At 44.4% G+C, this 19,126-nt stretch overlaps 1 protein-coding gene across 10 annotated transcripts in view; it reads right to left on the minus strand.

The window, feature by feature from the left end:
- Msh3 (mutS homolog 3) overlaps positions 1-19,126 on the minus strand; it is a 141,295-nt gene that overhangs the window by 57,301 nt on the left and 64,868 nt on the right. For all 10 annotated transcript variants that reach the window (XR_015667100.1, XR_015667099.1, XR_015667104.1 and 7 more), the window contains 3 exon segments: positions 7,287-7,419; positions 2,209-2,396; positions 1,474-1,642 (listed from right to left, as the gene is read on the minus strand). Coding sequence is in view for 7 of the 10 variants with exons in the window: in XM_087629934.1 (XP_087486060.1) it covers positions 1,474-1,642; positions 2,209-2,396; positions 7,287-7,419 (490 nt within the window). In the remaining 3 variants the exon portion in view is untranslated.

The raw sequence follows: 19,126 nt of genomic DNA on the forward strand, positions 1-19,126 counted from the left end.
TTCATCTGTCCATTCCTAGTAACAGGACTCATATCTGGTCTATGTCAACAAGTCTTTAAGAAGGTATTACAAAGGCCACATACAGAAATCTATGGAGACGGAAGAGGAGGGTATAAAGTCACATTAAACAGGAGTTGTCCTCCCTCCCTCATGGATAACACCGGAAAGAATGGTGTGATGAATCGGTATGTATTTCATATGTATGTTCCTCCCAGTATTCTCACAACACGGGAGCTCTCCATGATCATGTGACATGTGAGTGCTGTAAATGGCATTCACTGAGCTCTCCAACCACAACACCTGAGAGCCACTCGTCTACTACATATTGTAAGGAACTGTATTAAAACAAGCGCGACCCTCGAATTTCATCAATGAACCAGCAGCAGCATTTAGGTTACAGGCAGCCTGCCAAAGTCATAAGCAAATGTTTAGAAGCAGGAAGAGATGCAATTAGTCAGTGTCTGCATAAACACTTGGAAATATTTTGTCCTGTTGTGCAAGCTCTAAGTGAAACAGGCTTTGTGTCTGCCTAGGTAACAATCTCAAAAGTTAGATTTGAGATTGACTAAGCCAGAAGTTAGACGGGACAACTTAAGTCAATGGTTAAATCTGTTAAACATATACAGTCTTAAACATTTCGATAAGCACACCATTATTCATTCTAATTTCTCACTCCAAATAACCATATAGTTGACATCTTCACTAAAATATACAAAGCAATGAAAACATGAAGACATAGATTTAAAATGTTGTGGTCCCAAAGGAGACCAGAACAAGTTCTTTATCAATTTGAAGTTTTATTGTGTAGCACAGATCTAGCTGGAGGCACACACTTCTGGGACTATAAGTCTAATTATAGTCAAGTTGGTACCGTGGGCAAAATCCACAAGTGGGCACTTCCCATTGGCATGAATGGTAGCTGTTGACACATACGACAGGATATGAACTTTCTGCAAAGATGGGGCATAACTGTGTCACCATGGTTATCACGGTTTGAACAGGGAGGGGAGCAGAAAGCCTTGCAGTTGCAGAAGCAGAGCATGGCGGGCGAGTTATGGTTCCCATGAAGCACTGTTTACTAGAAAGTCGGGTCTCCTAAGGTATTTTCTGCTCACCAGGAACAACACTTACTCCTCTGGGAACCTCCCTTAACCTTCCCCCAAAGGTCAACCACGCAGCAGGGCACACACCCCTGGGTCAACACGAACAGTCTGTATCAGCTCAGACCCCCACCCCACTGACTGTCATATAAAATCTGCTTGCTCTTCTACCATTTTCTTCTCTCTGCTCTGAGAAATGACCTTGGCAGCTTCAACACCAATAAATCTTTCTTTCTGCCCTTGGAGCAGTCTAGTCCAGTAGTTTCTCTGTACCATCATTTATAACGACCTAGCCACAGATCTTATTTAAATTATAAAATGGCTTTTCTACTCCAGGAAAACTGATATAAAGTGAAAGTGTGTTTGACATTACCTCTTGTCCTGATACAGTCACATATTGTAAAGAAGGAAGTTTTAATATTTTTCGCAATTCTTGTAAATGCATTTGGATGCTGTGAATGACTTCTTGAATTTCATTTTTCCTCTTTTTTATTAAAGGGAAGTCAGAGAGGTCTTTGAATAATTCAGTTTTATCGCCAGCTCTAAAATATGAAAAATGCAGATACATATATTAAAGCATATTAATTAGACCAGTCGTCGATTCCGTAGTGTGATGAATTGCCAACAGACTGGAAGTCAGGAAAATGTGGTTCTGATTCCAGCTCTGCCGCTGACTCTTTATGGAAACAGTCCTTAACATCTGAGGACTGACAAAATCATTTTTCTTGTATTCACAATTCACATGGTGAAACCAAGAACTAAAACCATCATGTCATTCGCCTAGTCAGAAGATAACAACAAATGTAACCCAGCTGCCTGTGAGGCACACCATAAAACTACCCCCTTAAAAGAGCAACTGCAGCATCTAAATGCAGGAACAGTCACCCCTGCGTGTCAAGCAAACGAGGACAAGGGCCACTGGACACCGCTTCTGAGTTAATAAACTTAGGAAAACTTTATCCTTTTATCAACTGATCCCTGGGGAAGTATTTCATCTGTCCCATTGCCAACTACGTGAGTTTAAACAACTGTAAATGTTTCCGATTACAAATACACTCGAGCACTGGCGGATGGTCACTGGTGGGAGGGAGTGGAACCCTTCACTTACTTGGCAGCTTGTTCATTCAGAACCTTTAAATAAGGCTCCACTGGACTGAGGAGCTCAGGCACTTCTAAGACGCGTGCTCGGAGCAAGTCTGACTGTACGTGGGAATTAACAGCAGGCATTAACGCTTGAAGCTCTGATTTGAGTTGACACAGGTTTTTGACGATCAAGAAGAACTCCTGAGTAGAGCACTAGAAACAGGAATATTTAGAAATTACCTTAATAGTGAAAGGAGAGCTAGATATGGTGGCTCAAACCTCTGATGCCAACAGTCAGGAGGCTGGCGTGGGAGGGTCACTGCAAGTTCAAGGTCAGTGTGAACTAAATAGAGTCCAGGCCTGTAAACTGGGGTGCAGTGAAGAACCACTAAAATAGCCACTCTGATTTCGTGGAACATTCAAATGTTCAAACGAGGGAAGGTTTTTATTATAGGTAAAACACAGGGCACATCCAGGAGCATCTAGAAGAGTCCACACAGGGAAATGCAGATTCCTTTCTCCACACTCCACTTTAATTTGGCTCTTTTAATTGGCTCACTGGACAGATGGCCAGACCTGACTTTAGGGCACAGACTGTTGTGTGGCTTAAGAAGAGAACCAAATTGTTTGAGCCACTCTGGTAAAGGGGAGAAAAGCTCTGTCAAAGGGGGAGTCTGGATTTTTAGGATGGTTTTCATAGGGCAGAGGAGTGTTAAGGAAAAGGATCTATTATAGGAAAGTAATTTACAAGGGGGAGGCTCTGGCTCTTAGGATGGTGAAGGCTTCAGTCAAACTGTTCTGCTTGGATAAGGGGGCAGCAGGCTTCTGAGAAGTACTGAACAGCCAGCTCCCATTTCCCCTGAGAGCTGGGTTGTCCATAATGCTGTCTCAGGTGTCTCTGGGCCAACCTAACAGTTGTGATCCCCCACCCCCACCCCAACACACACACACAGACACCAAGGTTGAAAACAGTAAAACAAACTAACTAAAACTGCAAGGCAGCATGTGTCACTTGCTCAAATGTCAAAGTTGTGCTGATTACCGAGCATGTCACCCAAGATGAGAAGCAGACACCTTTCTCTACTCTCAGTAGAAGCACAGCCTTCAGAAGAGCAGATGGGTATGAGCAGCTATCAATAAGGCTCTTAGAGCGTGGAGATAAACCCTCGGGAAGAGGCTTCCGGGATGAACTTCTTCACAGGAGGGGAATTACTACGTTCCTTCTCCTGAGATATACGAAGGGCAGGTCAGTTGTGAAGCCCTTGCCTCAGTCATTATCAGTCTCTTTTGCAGAAAAGTAAGAATAAACGAACAAAAATAACCGAGTTAAAAATTGCAGTTGCGTGAGAGCTTGGAAGCATGTGGGTACAAGAAGATAAACTAAAGAAAAAAGCTAATGAAATTGTGGATCTTTGGTTAAGGCAATTATGCTTCAAACAACAGACCACAGCACAGACCCAGCACTGGAAGTGTCAGAGGCTAAGTCCCCACGTGCAATAGTGGCTTGAGCTCGGTCCAACCTGGCTAGGAAACTATTCACACTCAAGACTGCGCAAACTCTCTTTGCTCAACATTGGTGGAGCATCCTTATCCTCAAATGTATTTACCAAATTTAACACCTAGTATGGGTGCCTGAGACCTAATGTTCTCAGATCTGAATTTGAAGTTTTAACATAAGAAGGCATATTTATCTTTCCACATTAAGCCCCCTTGGGATCTTGTATCCTGTACCTCCACGAGAATTCCACAGCCACAGGCCTAGGCTGCCCCTGCTATGTGTGAGCCCACAAATAGGTACCCAGATGCCACTCCCCACTGGTGCAAACAGCACAAGCAGCAAGAGGTAAAAACTAAAGAACCGGCCACAGCAAAGCCTGGGAAACCACTGCTTTTTTTTTTTTTTTTTTTTTTTTTGGTTCTTTTTTTCGGAGCTGGGGATCGAACCCAGGGCCTTGCGCTTCCTAGGTAAGCGCTCTACCACTGAGCCAAATCCCCAACCCCCCCCCCCTTTTTTTTAAGGCACTTACTAAGCTTTTTTTTTTTTAATTTATTTTATTTTATGTATATAAGTACACTGTCTTCAGACACACCAGAAGAGGGCATCAGATCCCATTACAGATGGTTGTGAGCCACTATGTGGTTGCTGGGATTTTAACTCAGGACCTCTGGAAGAACAGTCAGTGCTCTTAACTGCTGAGCCATCTCTCCAGCCCCGAAACCACTGCTTTGAAAAAAAAAAAAAAAACACAACAAATCTCAACTGAAGTGACAACTGGTGTGCAGATTATGTGATGGAGACCCAGCTGCCACAGATGTGGCTTAAAGCACACGGGCTTTATAACACTGGTTCGTCAACAATTCCTCTCAGCTCCTCACTTTTGAAGCCAATCTCCAGCCCACTCCAGTGACAAACTGAAGTGGGACCAAGGACCAGATTCCAAGTGAGTCACAGGCTCTTTTAGTAAAACACAATCAGAAATTCCAAATTAAAGCACTGCACACAGACCACTTTTCAAATAGTGCAATTGTAACTTCTTCTAGAGTTGGGAAAATCTAAGAGATGCAAAAACTTTAGTGAGGCGAACATCAAAGTTAACTTTAAAGAGAGGCAACGAGGCCGCCAAGAATCAGCACAGCTTGGCAAGGTGATGTGACCTCCATGCCATGGACACTTTGACCCTGCTCTTTTGATTAACAGCTCAAACAAAATCTGCTCTGATCTTATTTTTTCTTGAGGAAAAGAAAGATAAGAAAAGAAAAGAAAAGAAAGAAAAAAGGAAGGAAGGAAAGAAAGACCTCTGACACCTGTCAATGAATCTTTTTCAATAGTGAAGGCACGGTGCCTGGACATGAGCTGGCTGGAGATTGTATTTTGTTTCTAACTTAACCTAAGCACAGGGAACAATTGTGTAAGTCCTCTTGGGTACCACGGACATCCTCAAAAGCAGTACTTATCGTGCCGATAAAAATTTCCCAGGGAAGAAAAGGATTAAAAAGTAAACACTAATGAAAATTAGTCACATTAAAATTTGGGCATAGAAAACCTGTTCTACCATGAATTAAGTATGTAATAAATTTTCACTTAGCAAAAAGTAAAATATAAATAAAGTTTGCTTAGGAAGAGTGAATCAAGAGAAAAATCCCAATGGCATTTGAGAATCCACACCAGACATGGAAGTATTCAAGAGTCACAGCAGCTGAAACACGCTCAGGGACGGCGGATTTAAGCACGAATTCTGCCATGTTAGGAAGTTACTCGTGCTCTGTGATGGTTTGAATGAAAGAGGCCCAGCAGACACCCTCAGTGCCCCTTCTACCCCATCTTCACTCCTAAGTGTCACTCCCAATACCCAGACCTCAGAGGATCTCAAAAGCATTCCCCACGAGACAACCCACTGCTGACACAGTCTTAGGAACCAGACAGAGCAGCAGAAACTAAGGAGCAAAACACCCACCCAACAACAGAAATCAACACCTAGGATTACAATGACCCCAAACCCAGATGCGTGGATGACAGATGAAAACACAGTAAGAGTCAGGACAACGTTGTACTGAGCCACAGCAACCCCACTGCAGTGGGCCCTGAGAAAGGCCATGCGATCGACATACAAGAGGAGGACTGCACAATAGCCTGAATGTGTTAGAGGTCCTAAAAGAGGAAATCCACAGAAGAAACCTGTGAAAACACAAACAGTGGGATGGAATGGAAAACGAAACTCCAGTTCACGACCTGAAAGTGGAAACAGAATCGTTAATGAAAACCCAAACTGAGGGACAACTGGAACTGCACTGGAAGGCACTCTTGCAGGAACCTCTGAGGAAGCCTCACCGATAGAGCACAGGAGACGGAAGAGAAGGTCTCAGGCATGAAGACAAGTACAAGGAATGGATTGCTTGGTCAAAGAAACTTTAAGTTAAAAGCCATCCAGGCACAAAACATCCAGGAAATCTGGGGCAGTATGAATAAAAAGAAAAAAGGTTGTAAATAATAGGAAAAGAGGAAGGAGAAGAAACCAGCTCAAAGGCACAAAAAATATTTTCAACAAAATCAGAAAAGAAAATATCCCCAGAATATAGAGCCCTCTTGACACATAATAATCAAAACAGTAAACATATAGAACAAAGAGATAATATTAAAGATTCAAGGGAAACCTGACTTCTCAATGGAGCCTCTAAAGCAGAAGGGCCTGGAGAGGTGATCTGAAAACCCGAGATACCACAGACACCAGCCCAGACTTCTACATGAACCAAAACTTTCAATTACAATAGATGGAGAGGAAAGGCACTCCATGATGAACCAAATTTAAGAACTGTCTATGTATAAGCCAGGCCTACAGAAGGTACTAGAAGGTAAACTTCAAGAGAAGAGGCTAGCCTCATCTAAGAAAACACAAGGAATGAATACTATAAAACCAGCAAATCGAAATGGTAGGCTGCCCCACACAACACAAAAGGGTGGGGTGCCCCACACCACACAAAAGGTGGGGTGCCCCCCACAACACAAAAGGGTGGGCTGTCCCACACAACACAAAAGGTGGGGTGCCCCACTGCCACAACTCAACAGCAGGTGCCAACACTGCTCACTGATAACTCTCAACATGAATGGTCTCAATTCCGCCAACAAAAAGACTAACAGATAGGATTCAAACATAGGATCCATCCTCCTGCTGCATCCAAGAAATATATGTTAGGGTCAAGGACGGATATCATCTCAGGCTAAAAGATGGGAAAGGATTTTCACTTTGTTTAGGACAAAGACCATCTAAAAACTAAAAACTTCAGGCTTCTCTTTTTCAAAGATGCAGATCAAAGTGAGTTTCTCGTTTTGACAATGGCCTGCACTTGGATGATATAACACAGCACCTTGCATTTCAACAGAAGTACTTCTGTATATGCTGCGGTCGTCTCAAGAAGTGAGAAAACCTTTTGTGACGGCAAATACTGGCATGCAAACAACTTAAACTGTACAATTAAAATTTCTACAGCTGCTTTCTCGTGCTACTTGTAAGCACTAGTGGGAACCACGTGGTTTTCCTTCAGGACCTCGAGTTCTTACGTAAGGGGACACTGTGTGTCTCAGGAGGCTTAAATTTCACCACTTACCTTCTTGTGATAAATGCTACACAGTCCTCTCTCGACATCCGGTAGTTTCCGTAGAAGGTTTTCTATCTGTTCAAACACACTGGATTCTGAGTGGAGAACATCGGATATTGCATCAAGTCGGGCATTTATGTCCCTGTGAGAACGGAGTAAGGGCAGGGCAGACGTTAGGAACTCAGAGAACAGGCAGTGCCAACTTTAATGCCTGGGACTATGGCACGGTCACTGAGACAGGCCAAGGCGGCCATTCGTCCCTGCCTCCTCCTGTCATCTGGCTACGCACAGGTCCACACAAAGGAAGACACTAACACAGTACAGAAAACAGCCTGTGAGGCGACTACACAGAGTGTATTCCCCGTCTCTGAGGGGGTCCACACAGGTGTCAGACAGAGAAGCAAACTCTGCAGAGAGTTAAGAATGAGAACCCAGTGCAGATCAACTTCATCATCCAGATCAGACGCCAGGGACTGTAATGCCAGACTGTTCATTGCCAGCGTACTTAAAACCAGCACGATTTGGGAAAAGATTTCCAGGCAGCAGCAGTCTGACCAATTCAATTCCAGGAATATATGAACTCTTTCACAAAGTACGCGTGACCACAAGGGTGGGTTCTATAGCTAAAAGGCCTAGAATCTAGTTCCGTCTCTGACTGATAGCATAGAGGTGGGCAGGCCATAAAGTACATGTGGCATCTCCCCTAAGGATGGGTAATGGCCTAGGGAGGGAAAAGTCTGGGATAAGCAACCTGGGGAATTTAGGTGAGGCCTGCATCTCTAACAGAAAGTCAATGAGATCTGCCTCTACAGATAGCAAAGGTTACCAGGTGTTGACAAAATCCACTCAGCTTTCTGGGTGGATGCAGGTATTTGATTTCATCTCCTCCTCCACTGGGGGGGAGACACCTCTGCCTCCTCGTGACATACCTGGTATTCTTAGTGCTTCTCTCTGAGTACAAGGACCTCTGTACAAGGATTTGACATGATCCTGTACTCCAGTTTTACTCAGTGACATGAGGACAGGAATGGTGCATGTCAACTCTACGTCCTGGCTGTCCTGGCTGATGAAGATCTTCCTGTGCAACCTTTCACACTAGTCTCCCTGCCTTGGCCCAAAGCACTGCTGTAAGCCATATGACTCCATCTGCCTGGGGTCATGACTACAGGAGAAAAACCTCCACTTCCACACCTACTACCAAATGAAGTTCTCAAGTCGTTAAGCCACTGAGACTCGGGACGTGCGTGCTGTAACAGCTGTGCCAGCATGACTCATGGGCTGACCTCGAGCAGTGAGATGATGAGGGTATGATGGTGGTAGCGCTGTTGAATGAAGCATGTGTTGGCAGAGATAGAGCCTAAGCGAAGTTGAGGAGTAGTAATACAAAATGTGGAGACCATAATGCCAGAAGACACAGGAAATGAGGGTTGCAGGACCTTATCAATGGTAACATACCCTGTGTGATTAAGTCACTTGGGAAGACGTGTGAAGGCCGTGCCAACATAAAATGGAGACCTGACTGACCAGTGTGCCCTCAGTGAACTGTGGCCCACCAGCTCCCTATAGATCAAAGGCCTACATTGCCAAGATATAAAGACCATGGTGACACTGAAGACACAGGCCCTCAGCACAATTTAGATGAATGAACCAGTGGAGAAAAGAATGAAATGTTTTAGTGGATGCAGAGGCATCAGACATTAAATAAACAAGGTGGGGACTGGAAACAGATGGTCCAGTTCCAGAGCAGCTGTTGACCGTGCAGGAGATCTGGGTGCTCCTCCCAGCACCCATGTGCTGATTCCCAAGCAGCCCTGAGTCTGTCCCCGGTGGGGTCTCTGTGACTCTAAGGCCAGCAGACTGTTGATCCACGTGAGGCCAGAGGCAAGTCCAATTCACTGCAATTCAAGGCATTGTTGGTTCAAGCTTTGAGAGCCTCACACCAGGCAGTTTATTTTAGGTATATTTAAGAACAGCACAATTTGGAAAACAAAAATTCCTGGTGATAATTAACTCAACTCTTGTGTACAATAAAGTTTAAGGCATGACTACATCAAAACTCTTTGTAAAGTACACGTGTCCTCTTTCATAAAGACATGTTCTACAGATTGACTACATGTGACATATTAAGGGTCTGGGGAGAGATCTGGGGTGCTCTCAATCATATGAATAGTGCAAAGATCACAAGGCTACAAACCATCCCTGCTCCTGTTTGTAAAGTACATGTGACATCTCCCACAAAGGTGGACTCTTTACACTGACTGAGAAAACAATGCTCAAGATACGGGTCTGGAGGGGATGACCGAGATAAACTTAAAAGTCTGTGGGAGCCAGACATGGCCTTGCCATTCAGATAGCACAGAGGCCAGTGACCACATCAACTCCCAGCCTTCTGGGTGGAAAACAGGTTATACGTCTTCCTTTAAGGATACAGCCCTGCGTGTTTAGCATTCCTGGATTCCCTAGCACTTATCGGTGAGCACAAGGACCTCTGCACCCCACACAGTCTTAGGTGATCTGATTATTTTTCTTGATCTTCATAGGCACCAGGCAACATGGAGGACGCTGTGGTTTACAGCTGGTGAAGGCTGACACTTTCCGTATCTTCAAGCCCACCAGTAAAGCCATGCTTTTCCGAGGTACAGTGGCACTACACTAAATACCCCACAACTTCAGGACCACAGTGTATCACAGGATGCTCAATAAACAGTTGCTTTTTACAATTCAATTTGCTTCCCAGGGCTACAAATGAAATAAATCAAAATGAGCTGAAACAAAGTGTGAAAGCTGCTTTCCATAGGACTGTTGTGATAAAATAAATCAATGTTTTACTCTAACATTTACCCAAAATGCTACATAAATATGAAGCTCTACTTCAATAAATTGTTCCTGCAAAAAATGAAAGACACACCAACTGGATTAGATGAGGTTGATGCTACAGATGGTTGAGGACAGTTTTTTTTTTTTAATGCCATCTGTGAATATATATGACACCCACACAGATAGCTACTATCTCAAAATTAAAGTTTTTTGACTATATAAAGATAATAGCAAATGACTCAAATAAAAACCTAAATCAGCTTTATGAATTCTATCAGGAAAAAATGAATAGACATAAGACCACAAATTCCTTAAGAGATTAGAAATATTACACTACATTGGTTTCAACCTGAAAACCACAAGGCAAGCAGCTTTTGGTTTAGCCTGGTGTCATCGAAGGCCAAAGCAATCATGGCGGGTGGAGTGGGTGGGCAGAGTGGGGAAGGGAACTGAGTAGGGAGGGGACAGGGAGGGGGAAGGGGGAACATGATCAGTTATTAGGGGGCAACAGGACTGAAGCCCTGAGGGCCAGTAGAAAGAATGGCAACCTCGGGAGGTAGAAGGTGGGGGGATCCACTAGAATGTATCAGAGCCCTTGGAGGTGACAGACTCTCAATACTCAAAGGGAGGGATCTTAGATGAAATGCCCTACAGTGGGGAGAGGGAAGTTGTAGAGCCCACCTCCAGCAGGAAGACAGGGCATCAAGTGGAGGGATGGGGTTGCCATCCCACTCAATTCTGAGTGCCAAACACTCAGAATTGTCCCTGTCTAAAAGAACTGCAGGGGCAAAAATGAAGAAGATTCTGAGGGAAAGCAGGTCTAGTGATCCAAATTGGGATCCAGCTCAAGGGGAGGCTCCAAGGCCCAACACTATTACTGATGCTATGGTGTGCTTACAGACAGGAGCCTAGCATGGCTGCCCTCTGAGAGGTTGGACAAGCAGCTGAAAGAGTCAGATGCACATACTTACACCTAATCAAGAAGCCGGGGACCCCTGTGGTTGAATTAGGAAAAAGCTGAAAGAAGCAGAGGAAATGGGTGACCCCATAAGAAAACCAGCAGAGTCTCAACTAACCTGGAACCCCGAGACCTCTCAGACACTGGGCCACCAACCAGCAGCACACCAGCGGACACACACAGCAGAGGATGGCCTGCTCTGGCCTCAGTGAGAGAACGCCCCTAACCCTCACACCTAACCCTCAAGAGACTTGAGGTCCCAGGGAGTGGGGAGCTCTGGAGGGGTGGGGTGGGGGGCATCCTCTTGGAGACCAGAAAAAGAGGTTTGGGATGAGGAACAGTCAGAGGGCAGCAGACCTAGAGGGGGATAATGACGGGGCTGTAAAAAAGATTAAATATAATAATAATAATAATGATAATAATGATAATAATAATAATAATAATAATAATAATAATAATAATACACAGAGAACAGCGGGTAGATCAGGCAGAGGCAGGTGGATCTCTTGAGCTTCAGGCCAGCCTGGTCTACAAAGCAAGTTCTAGGATAGCCAGGACTGCACAGAGAAACCTTGTTTTAAAACCCAAGCTGGGGCGTGTGTGGGTAGGAAGTGGGGTATAGCGTATGAAAGGAATGGAAATACCTACAGACAGGCCTTAAGGAATACCCACAAAGCCGGGTGTTTCTGGAAAAGAACAGAAGAGCCACGCCTGGAGCTGTCAGCAGAAGAAGCAGGTAGCAGTGACTTGAAGTGTTGTGCTGAGGTAACGAATGAGGACGCACATGAGAAAACATGTTACTACTAATTACAGATGCCTACGTGGGCGGGGACAGTAAGGGGTTACGCAGTATTGCTTACCACAAATCTGTCCACACTAGGTGACAAGAATTCCATTTTTATCTTCTGTATACAGATTAAAATGCCAGTGACAAAGAATGACTTCAAAGACTTAAAAATAAAACAATTCATGTAAGTTGGAGGGTTTTTCTTTACTGAAGTAGTTAAAAGACCTTCTGAGAAATTGTAATAAAGCCATATGAGGGCCATGAGAATCATCCATCAGCTGAGTCAATGTGAGGCTGGGGGAGCCTGATAGACCAGCACTGACAAAAGGATGAGCTGTGATAAAGGTGTCTTAGCTCTCTCCACGGTCACTGTGGTAAAGCAATACGGGGGGAACACTATTTGACATACAGTTCCAGGGGACTGTCCAGCAGTGTGGGGAAACAGTGGCAGGAACTTGAAGCAGCTAGTCACATCTGCAGTCAAGAGCTGAGAGACAATAGGCTTCTGCCCAGCTCTCTTTCTCTAACAACATTCAGACCCAAACCTAGGGAATGGTTCACCCATAGTGGCTGCATCTTCCTACTCACCAAGATAAGCACAGACAATCCTTCACTGACATCACCTTTTCCCAGGCGATTGCAGATTATGCCAAGTTAACAAGCGAAATTAACTACAGCAGATATTATCCCAAGATGCCCCCACATTAGTGACCCATTGGTTGACCCACGCGGCCTAAACCAAGGAAAAGAAGGTACCTGAGTCATTTCATTGCAGATACCAAGGAACAATGGACATGGGGTCCTGTAAATGATTGATTACTCACTATAACCGTGGGCCAAAGAACAACCTGTTGGTGCCACTGAGCTCCTTCGCACATGGAGACGAGCTGAGTGATGTGAGTGTCACTCAGAATAGTTATGTCAACAGAGCTATCACTAATGACGGATGGAACTTACTGGTTACTTCTGAAAGTGTCCTTGCCATTGAAATGTGAGAGTGCCGAGGAAAGCAGACAGACTCGTGGCTGAGCTGGTCAGCTTTGTTGTCATTGCTTGACAACACAAGGTTGTCATGGAAAGGTTTCATTAAGGGTGGATGATCAAAATTAGCCAACTAAATTTATATACTAGTAGACTGGCCATATGATACGGTTAAGATGGATATTTAAATCGCCTTCTTGGGGAAAGTAAAGAGCTGAGTGGTTAAGAGCATTTGCCTCTTTTTCAGGACCCGGGTTTGATTCCCAGCACCACCATGGCTCACGATAAGGTGTAACTTCAGTTGAAGGTGGTCTGACATTCTCTTTGAGGGCACCAGGTACTCACTGTTACATACACACACACACACACACACACACACACACACACACACACACACACACACACAAATATACAAAGTAAAATAAATGAATGAATCTTTTTTAAAAGGTACCCTTCGACTAGAAACAGAGTTGCTTTCTGAGGTTGAGGTATTGTCATACTGAGGAGTCTAGCTCTGCCTTTCAAACACCACCCCATTACCTAATAAACAATTACGGAGTCCTCGGAAGGACCAATACAGAAGGTGGGAGCTGTCAGGGCTAAACTGGTAAACTGCAAACCTTGTTGATAATGAACGTACACTGCGTTAGCAAAAGCCTGCTTTAAAAATTAAGTTATATGATGTGTTATGACCCTGGTACAGTGAGACCCACAGAGGTGCATCTAGTTTTAGGAGTCCATTTTGAAAAGAAAATAGAATTATGACCACACCCCCGCCTTCTCCCTCTCTGTCTTCCTTTCAGGTTCAGGGCTCACAGGAGACTCCCTGGGGTGCACACCACTGTTCCAGAGGAAGAACTAAGAAGGGCCAGGGGAATGCCCTGGGCAGATGGGAAGGTGGGAAGCATGCGGGAGGCCAGAGCAGAACTGTGGCCACATAGCAGCTGTGCCCGTGAATGAGAAACAAGGCTGGTGGTCGGAAGCAGGCTGAGGAGCAGTTAGAAAGCCGCTTCCCAAAGCCAGGCAAACAACAGTGAAGGGCTGAACATGAGGACGCTGCTATGGGAACGGAGAGAAGCAGTTTCAATAAATAGTAGTAGTTAGTATAAAAAACAGCAGTTGTCTCCCATAGATGAGTTTTTGTGTCAAAAGTCACAAACCAGCAAGTTCTCTCCAGCACTCCGAGGACGAACAGCCTGAAGCCCACAAGTAAAAGCAAAGGACAACGGACAGAGAAAGAGAAACCCAGAGGCAGGGCGCAGAGAACATCCAGTCTTCCTCCTCAGTCCCTCTCCGTTTGCTGCTGCCTTTTATGCTGGGACAGCACAGGTGGTCAGCATCTCACAAGGGCACTGAGCCTGCACAGCCAAGGAGCGGACCCCAAGTTCCTGGCCCTGTGCAGGCCGGAGGGGCTGCTTAATCCTCACGCATTGGTGGACAGACGTGGGCTAAGATCCCCCTAGGTTCACTCTTGTGAAGAGCAGCTGTCACTTTCCATTCACCTTCAAAGGTCAGAGGGCACAGGTGTGAGGGCAAGAGCAGTCAGCCACAGTTCCCAGCATGCTCCCGTCTGATGTATGAGAATAACTGATTGCACTGGGCCGAGTGAGCCCCGTCTAAGTGCCGTTGGCATGGAGTGTGGGAAACCAGAGAATTAAGAAAGCCTCCGGCAATGTTAATTTTAAGTAGTTCTAGGGAGTTAAAAGAAACACTTTTGTTAATATAAATTTAATATTAAGTGAAAGTAAATATGTAATATTCTATTACCTCATCATTTAAGCCAGGGCAATAAACTAGAAACGAAGCCATTAATACTCCAGACATGAGTTTCCAAAATCAGAGTCATTTAATTATTCAATAGAATTAACTACTGTGAAAATGTACTCTCTGCTTTATGAAAATCACAGGGAAATGTAGCCAAGGAGCTAATCCTAATGGTTCACACTCCCTTCATTTTAATCACTTATTTATGCAATCTGAGTACACCATGAAGTCAGCATGTGTGAGCTTCATCCCACTTTCTAAAGACTGACTTGAATTGTAAAAGCACCCTTCACTTTCTCTGCCTACCAAGCCATTCTGTGTATAAGGACAGGAGCTGTATTTGACTCAAAAGCCCCCTTCTCTGCACTTGCCTCTCCTTGCTAGTAGACTGCATAGCTCCCAGCACAACTAGATTCCTTGAGAGCTGGAGCATTACCTTGTCACTGTTAGAGCACTTCAAGTGCAAAATAATCATCCTATTCTGATGAAGGAAAGCATGAAGGGTGCTGGGTGCCACCCCCAGGCCCTTGCTACCTCACAGGGAATAAAGCAAATGGAGTCACACTTGATTGTTCTTTTGGTAAAATAGCGCATCTTTAGGATACAGGACACAGGAACAGCTGGAGTTACACGATGGGACCTGGGCAAGTGGGAGCAGTGACAAGTATCTCAATAGGTGACATTCTGTTTTTAAACTTCGATTATGAGGCCCTCTGAAGATTGAGTTGATGTTTGAATTGCTAAGATATCTGCACTATGAAGTGGAGACCGCAGCAGGGGCAGAAGCCATCGCTGGGCTGTCTCAGTGGACTGCTGATTCCTCTTCCTCCCTCACAAACAAGCAGACAAGATATAAAAGTACAAAATCCTGGGATTCCTTACAGATATTAAATCTGTGTTTAAATGATATTTAAATGATGGGTACCTCCAATCTACTTAATGCCAAATGGAGGAAATATTTGCAATACAGAGCCATTTGTTATTGGTTGAATTGCATGCCCCCTCCAAAAGGGAAGGGGGAAAAGACAGGGAGGGAGGAGAGGGAGGAGGAAAGGAGGGAGGGAGAGAGGGAGGGAGAGGGAGAGGGAGAGGGAGAGGGAGAGAAAGAGAGAGAGAGGCTGGTCTTGAAATCTTAGCTCTTAGAGTGTTACACGGAAACAGGGTTAAGGCACCTGTAAATAGTTGGGATGATGTATCTTATTAAAAAGATCAGGAGAAGAGATGAACACCAGCAAACACCATCAGACCACGAAGGCAGTGACCTAGGAAATGCAGCCAAAAGCCAAGAGAAGCAGAAGGTGCCAGCAAACTGATAGGAGCTAGGAAGGAAGCACGGGACTGGCTTTCTCATAGACCTCAGAGAATCAGCTCACCCTACTGAAACCTTCACCTTTGGCTTCTATTCTAAAATTCATGAGCTAATACACTGCCATGATTAAAACCATCAAGTCCATGGTGCTCTGTCAGAGGAGTCCTATCAAACTTACAAACCATCTAGACCACCTGTGGAGGTATGAGTAGGAATGGTCCCCATGGACTCATGTGTTTGCATGCTTGGCAAATGGAGGGTGGCACTATTAGGAGGTGTGAGCTTGCTGAATGAGGTGTGGCCTTGTTGGAGGAGATGTGTCACTATGGGGCTAGGCTTTGAGGTCTCAGAATCTCAAGCCTGGACAGTTGTGTTGCTTTTAATTCTGCTGCCTGTGGATCAAGATGGAGACGTCTCAGCTCCTTCTCCAGCACCATGTCTGCCAGCATGTTACCTGCCAAGACAATTATGGACTAAACCTCTGAAAAGCCAGCTCCACTTAAATATTTTCCTTTCTAAGAGTTGTCATGGTCTTGGTGTTTCTTCAAAGCAATAAGACCCTAAAACTCTACCAAATGTGGAGTTCAGATTCTGTCAGTATGACTTCAAATAGGTCCCAAATATTGCTAAACAAGGAAGAGCTCACATGGACTCAGAGGTCGAGGAGTGAGAGTTTTCACATGCCCTTTAAAAGCACACAGAGTTCTATTTGACCAGCCTGACTTTTCTACATAGTTTTGAGAGTTGTAACTTCTCCCACGATGCCAACAGAGATTTGACAAGAATGCAAAATGCTGCCACACTGTGTTAAGGACAATATTTTCCTTCCTGGCTAAACAAATACTCCAATGAAAGGGAAAACAGTTTCTTCAGGCACACTGTAAAGTCAAAGCCAAGAACGGTGCTCATGGCTGCGTGCCTGGTACACATCGGGCCAGACAAAGTTATGGGTGGTTGTGAGGCGCGGTGTGTGCTGGGAATTAAACCTGTGTCCTCCACAAGAGCAGCAAGTGCCTTCAAGCTCTGAGCCCTTGTTTAGTGCCTTAATCTCTCTAGCCCTTCTTCAATATTTTATTTAATCTCTCTAGCCCTTCTTCAATATTTTATTTAATATTTTATTTAATCTCTCTAGCCCTTCTTCAATATTTTATTTAATATTTTATTTAATCTCTCTAGCCCTTCTTCAATATTTTAACACACAGTCTGCTACCAAGTCTCCAACACGCTTTTCGGCAGTGCTGAGGCACGTGACCGAATCATCAAGTGGAACGATCCAAAGATGGAGTCTTAAAAGGGTGGAGTCTTAAAAGGGTGGAGTCTTAAAAGGGTGGAGTCTTAAAAGGGTGGAGTCTTAAAAGGGTGGAGTCTTAAAAGGGAATGGGACATAAATTATTTAACTTTTCAAAAGCACTGGAACCCATGCCTTCCAGCATGCTCCATCCATAAGAAGCTAGGGAACCACACTGAAGAATCGTCTTGCTTAAACTCAGCAGACCTGATAAAACTATAAGGGGAACCTTCTGTAGGAAACAAGGACAATATCAGCAAACATAAGTCCATCTCAAAAACTTAAGTGAGCCCACTTTGCATCATGATCAGCCAATAAGAATAAAGCAAAAGCCATTTCGACCTTTCAAAACTGATGTATAATTCAGCACCAAAGAGCCTATTTGAAACAATAAACTATGGCATATAAGTCTATGTATACTATGGTACACAGTATATAAATCCTTGAAAGGTAAAACATCTGGTTCTGGATTTATGAGCTCCCAGGTTGCCCTGAGAAATAGAACCAGCCATTTATAGAGAAACTGCTAAGAGAATTCACAGATGACTAGCAGACCACAGGGCTCTGCACCATACTAAGAAATCCGCCTTCCCCTGTGCACACTCCCCACCCTAACACTTAGCATGGATTTCAGAGATGCACTGTAAGCCTGATAGGCCCAGCCAGGCACACATGTTAGCATTCTGGAAAGGACAGACTCAACAGTGAGAAGCTGCTGAGCCTGAGGCTACTCAGCCGGGCTCTCATCTTTCTATATCCCTTCTCTTGGCAGCACTAATATTTAACTAAAATTCTTTTAAGATGCACTACAATGAATTAAAAGAATAACTGTTCTTAAACAATGATGTAACTTAAAAATAAAAAGGTGGGATTGCTCTGATATGTTAGGCCAGCGAGAGCTCACACTTGAAGCATTAGTGTTCAGTCCATAATGTGGTAGCCATCCAAGCATGAGGACTTGAGTTCAGTCTGCAGAATTCAGAAGAAAAGAAGCCAGCACAGTGCTGGGGAGGGAGAGCCAGGGGGATCTCTGGGGTTCACTGGGCAGCCAGCATAGATAGCTATTTGATAATATCCAGAACATTCAGAGCATCCATCTCAAAAGACAAGTAGATGGTCCCTGAGGAAGGCTCTCTGGCCTCCACAGACACATGTGCATACACACATACACACACACACACACACACACACACACACACACACACACACACACACACGAGAGAGAGAGAGAGAGAGAGAGAGAGAGAGAATAAATGTAAAATATAAAATTAAATAAATGAATAAAAATTTAGATTTAAAAACCATCAAGTTTTAGTGTTCAGTAAATGTCTTTGTTTCAATAACCAAGCAAATAGCACAGTAAGAACCACGGTGTGGCGGTGCTTTTCCACCAGCCACAGCTATAGTCACAATCCCTGTTCACAGAGTGGCTGCACTCTGCTCCTATGTGAGTCCTCATTCATCTGAATTGAAACTAAAGGACAGGGCTAGAGAGAGGGCTCAGCAGTTAAGAGCACTGACTGCTCTTCCAGAGGTCCTTTTCCCAGCAACCACATGGTGGCTCACAACCATCTGTAATAGGATCCAATGCCCTCTTCTGGTGTGTCTGAAGACAGCTACAGTGTACTCACATATAGAAAATAAGAAAATCTTTAGAAACTAAAAAAGAGACTCATTTCAGGGATTTCTTCTCTGCCTCGTAAACTCCCCATGTCTTGAGGACTTTAGAATAGCACAGTGACCTGAAGTGACTAGGTAGTCATCATCAACAATGAATTAGAATGTCACAGACATGACTGAAGACAGTGGTCACTAACTCATCCTTAGGTTAAATGACTAACAATATTGTCAGTGTAGTGAGGCTGTTGCGAGGTTTAAAAGAGACAGGGCAAGGGCGTGGAGAAAGACATCTCATTGGTGAGAGCCCTTGCAGCCCTTAGAGAGG

This window comes from Rattus norvegicus, chromosome 2 (genome assembly GCF_021556685.1).
Source record: "Rattus norvegicus strain SHRSP/BbbUtx chromosome 2, alternate assembly SHRSP_T2T, whole genome shotgun sequence".
NCBI lineage: Eukaryota > Metazoa > Chordata > Mammalia > Rodentia > Muridae > Rattus > Rattus norvegicus.